Below are 4,238 nucleotides of genomic sequence, written 5' to 3'. Positions count from 1 at the left end.
AAACTTTTTGGTTGTTAAAAAAAGGTGCGCTCGTTCAAACTTGTGTTTGTGTCGCAAGTTTAGTGACGCAGGTAGTGACGATTTTCTCCGGCCAATCCGTGATCAGCAGAGTTTACACGTCACGTTTTGGTAACGGTACGGTTCACTTGGAACCTCAACCGAGGTGGTACTAAAAAAAGTACCAGGTACCAGGTACTGTACCCAGTGGAAACCCCCCAAAAATGGAACCGTACCGAGCCGTACCGTGCCGTACCATGCAGTGGAAAAGCGCCATAAGACAGTTCCATAGGAACCATCAGTGACATAATACGCTGACTGGCCAAATGCATACAAAACACAGGTAAGCCCGCATTTTCTAGAACTAAATACATTTCTAGTTACTGCGTTGTGAACACGCCAAAAAGCGGGAACTTCCGCCAATAGTTCGAGGAACTATGAAACTATTCCTCTGGTGCGAAAGCCCCTTTTGACATACTTGAGTATCTGCAGTGAGCAGTTTGGAAAGTCCGGACACCATAAAGCCAGACAACCTACAGACACACAATCCTCGCCTTGCAACACTTTGAAGTGTATATTGGTTCAAGTGTACATACTATTTTTACTGATCATAACCCTCTTACCTTTCTTCAACAAATGTTTAATGCTAATCATCGTTTAATGCGGTGGTCTCTGATCTGTCAAGGTTACAACTTGAAAATGTTATTGCTGACTCACTGTCCCGTGTCAACCAGCAAAACACTGTATGTTTTATTTTATGGGTGGGGGTGTTATGACCTTGAGATATGCTATGCATCTGTGAACTGTTTTTGTATGTATTTTGATCTCTCTGCTCGTGTGTGTGTAGAGAGGTTTGTGTTCCAGATGGGTGTGGCCTCTGTTAACCAGCTGGAGATGGTGATTGGTCGTATTATGCAGCTTACTCGGATACAAGGACCGCCCCAAACACTGGTCTGCTGCTTTCGAGCCTCGTTGACTTCGTACCATCGTGTTTCGCTAGCGTTCTGGTTGACTGTTTTCTGCTATTGTTTGTATCTTCGTCGTCGTTTGGTTGTGAGTGTCGTACCAGAGAGAGATATTCTGTGTAGTGAATCTGTTGAGTGTTTGTCATTGTAAGATCAAATTCTGAATCTCCTGTTTATCTGAACATTGCCTGTTTTGACTACGATTCGGATTCTGCTTTGTGTACGCCCTGAAACTTTGTAAATAACTTTTAATATTCTTGTAAATACACGTTTGCCAAATTAAGGGACGAAGGGGGTTAGACGCCATTTTATTTATATGTATCTTTTTTCACTTTGTTTATGGTCGAGGGAGGTAGGTAAGTTGGTCTGTAAAGAGAAGTTTGTTTGTTTTGGCCTTGTCTGCCATCTCTCTGGTGTGAACTCGGTTGTCTCTTTCTGTTATGGCTAACCCCTAGAGGTCGTAACAAAACATTAACGATAATACAAGATGATTTTAGAGGATGACAACTCAAATTACTGTGTAGTGTGACAAACCTGTACTTACTGTCTAATCTTCTCATCGATGAAGTTTGAGCAGTCTAACAGGAGTCACTCAGATGGAAAGTTTCCGTTGGGGGCGCACTGGCCATCTCGAGAACCGGGAGAATTCCCGGTGGCCTGGCAGCTGATTTGGCCCGCTGCCCTACATTTTTTATATCGTTTTTGTTGCCTGCAGACTGCCGAATGTACCAAAGTGGTTGTTTCTGAATTCGCCATTCAATAATAAGACTCTTAATAAATCATGAATACGATTTGCCTAGCACATCTGCCAAAAGGATGCAAGAATAGAGTGGAAGCGCCAGGTGGAGCAGAGAGGCAAGAGTGTCCTGTTCAGGACTTCAAGTGCAGGTCAGTTACATCTGTAAATAGACCATTGTAGTTTTGTCTTTGCTTACTTAGTTAAGCATTAAACTGCTAGCATATGTTAGCAGTAGCAGTCAATTACTGCAAAAATACCAAAAGGACATAAAAAGTATTGTGAATTTAGCAGACAAATATTCACATCGTTTTATAGCAGGTTTAGAGGGAGCCAAAGCACAGGCAGACAACACAAATCTTACGAAAATTAAGGTTTAAATTAACTGGTTTTTCCTAAAAATAAAACCAAAAACTATGGTTACTATAGTTAAACCATGGTTACCACACTATATAGTTTCACCATGGTATTTGTAATGAAACTCTGGTTATACAAATGGTAATCAATCTGCCAAAAAACCATGGTCACTATACTTTTACCATAGGCCTAATAAAACCATGGTTAATTTTCCATAGGACAAAACATGACCCATGATAGTTGTAGCGACTCAGCTCACAACAGGAAATATGAATAATTAACCATAACTAGTTATAATTAATTATGAATATTTTAGCAAAAACATGTTCAGTATTAAGATTTTTCTATAAAGATATATTCAAGATGTAGCTATTATTGTACTAATTTTGATATTAGAAAATGACATGTCCCATAAACTAGAACTATTGACGGAAGTACCCACGTGTTTTTGGCGCTTTTTGAAGTTGTATGAACTCTGTTTGGGGGAACTAAAACAATATTTACTGTTTTTTTTATTATTTATTATTTTTTATTTATTTATAAAATATACTTTTTTGAAAGGCGTATACTTTCAGTCAGATTTGAGTTTATTAGTCTACATCACCACTAGATACACCTTGCTTCTAATAATAAATAATATTTGTGACGAGACTTTTGTTCTTGTGGAAAATACATTAATGGATGAACAAATTAATAAAAAAAACAATAGCATGCTATAGCTTTACTTTGGCCTGTTGATAGAAATATTTAAGTGAGAACTGAGGTTCAGAGGATGCTGTTGTGGAAACCTAATAAAGGAGAAAAGACAATCATTTCAGAAGAAGAGATGCTGATGAAGATTTTCTAAGGCAGCAGATTGAGCCGCTTTTAGAGAGACACTGACATCGGTTTAACAATTACCTATATAGTTCTTAGAAAATAATAGTAATAGGCAGTTCAAATTGTGTCAAAGCTCTTGGGGGGGGGGGTCCCCCTAACAGACCACCCCCATGCCTCTTCAAAAAAAAAACTTATTTAATACTTTGAACGTTAAGTCATTATGCAGAAATTATTTGGACAGAGTCAAGTAGACTTGCACAGATATCAAGATTCAGCGTATGAACCTCAACAATGGTGACAATCAATGAAAAGTTTGTTTTGTGATGTTCAGAGTTGATCTGATTATTTTGTTGACTGTCACCATTGTTGAGGTTCATACGCTGAATCTTGATATCTGTGTGAGTCTACAAGACCCTGTCCAAAAAAATGTCTGCATAATGACTTATTATTCAAATTATTAAAGCAGGTTAAAATTTCATGCAGTTGTATTGTAGAGCTAATATAATGTGAAATAGTTCAATTTAAATAATGTTCCCAAGAGATCAAACTCTGGGTGAGTTCAGTGAATGACCACTACGTGATGATTGAATCATCAGATCAGTTTTTCTTCTTGCAACTTTTGCTATAACAAATGTGCTTCAGAAACCGTTACAGCAGCCAGAGAAAAACTTAAGTTAAAAAGTCAAGGGCCAGGAACCCAACTAAAGCAAGCACTTGCCTCCATAATGGTGATTTTAAACTTTATTATTTTCTATAAAACAGCGCTAAAGCTTCCTGGAGGCTAAGTGAGGGCTGCCCGTGCAGGGCCAGTGCTAAGGGGCCAACATTTGGCCAATGAGCAAATTCTCAGGGGCCCTGCGCTGGCAGCCCTTAAAGGGCCAGTGCAGGCTTGTTTGCAGGGGAGCCTCGTGTAAGATGTCAAAAGACTAGTTTCAGATTGTATATAAAGCACTATTTTAATGCACATAATGATGTGAATGTTATTTGAGTGCAAGCTGAGGCTCAGAGGCTGCTGTGTCGCTCCTGTCATATAAAGCTGTTGTGCTCGTGGAGACCTAATAAAGCAGAAAAGACCATCATTTCAGAAGAAGAGATGCTGATGAAGATTTTCTAGATCAAGCAGCAGATTGAAGCTCTGAAGCTCCTGAAAGACTGGAATCACAGCCAGATCAACTGTGTTCAGCAGCGATACTGTGAGTGTTTGTACAGAATTCATTTAGTGAATCGAGTGTTAAATCAGCGCAGACAGAACAATAAAGCATTCTGAGTCCATTCAGCCTCTGTTTCATTCTGCTGATCTCAGTCACATTCATGATTATTCATACTGTCATCAGTTCACATCAGAGATTCAGACACCACTTCAT

General features: G+C 39.1%; 1 protein-coding gene across 1 annotated transcript in view; it reads right to left on the bottom strand.

Moving 5' to 3' along the window:
- Nucleotides 1-2,820: 2,820 nt before the first annotated feature.
- LOC107572908 (protein NLRC3-like) overlaps nucleotides 2,821-4,238 on the bottom strand; it is a 16,717-nt gene continuing 15,299 nt past the window's right edge. Inside the window, exon 4 of the mRNA XM_016259338.1 lies at nucleotides 2,821-2,843. Within this exon, the coding sequence (XP_016114824.1) occupies nucleotides 2,821-2,843 (23 nt within the window). The remainder of the gene's footprint in view (nucleotides 2,844-4,238) is intronic.

The sequence above is a fragment of the Sinocyclocheilus grahami genome, unplaced genomic scaffold (assembly GCF_001515645.1).
Source record: "Sinocyclocheilus grahami isolate Dianchi unplaced genomic scaffold, SAMN03320097.WGS_v1.1 scaffold1832.1, whole genome shotgun sequence".
Taxonomy (NCBI): domain Eukaryota; kingdom Metazoa; phylum Chordata; class Actinopteri; order Cypriniformes; family Cyprinidae; genus Sinocyclocheilus; species Sinocyclocheilus grahami.
The sequence above is the reverse complement of the archived record's forward strand: the minus strand, read 5'-3'. Positions and strand labels throughout refer to the sequence as shown.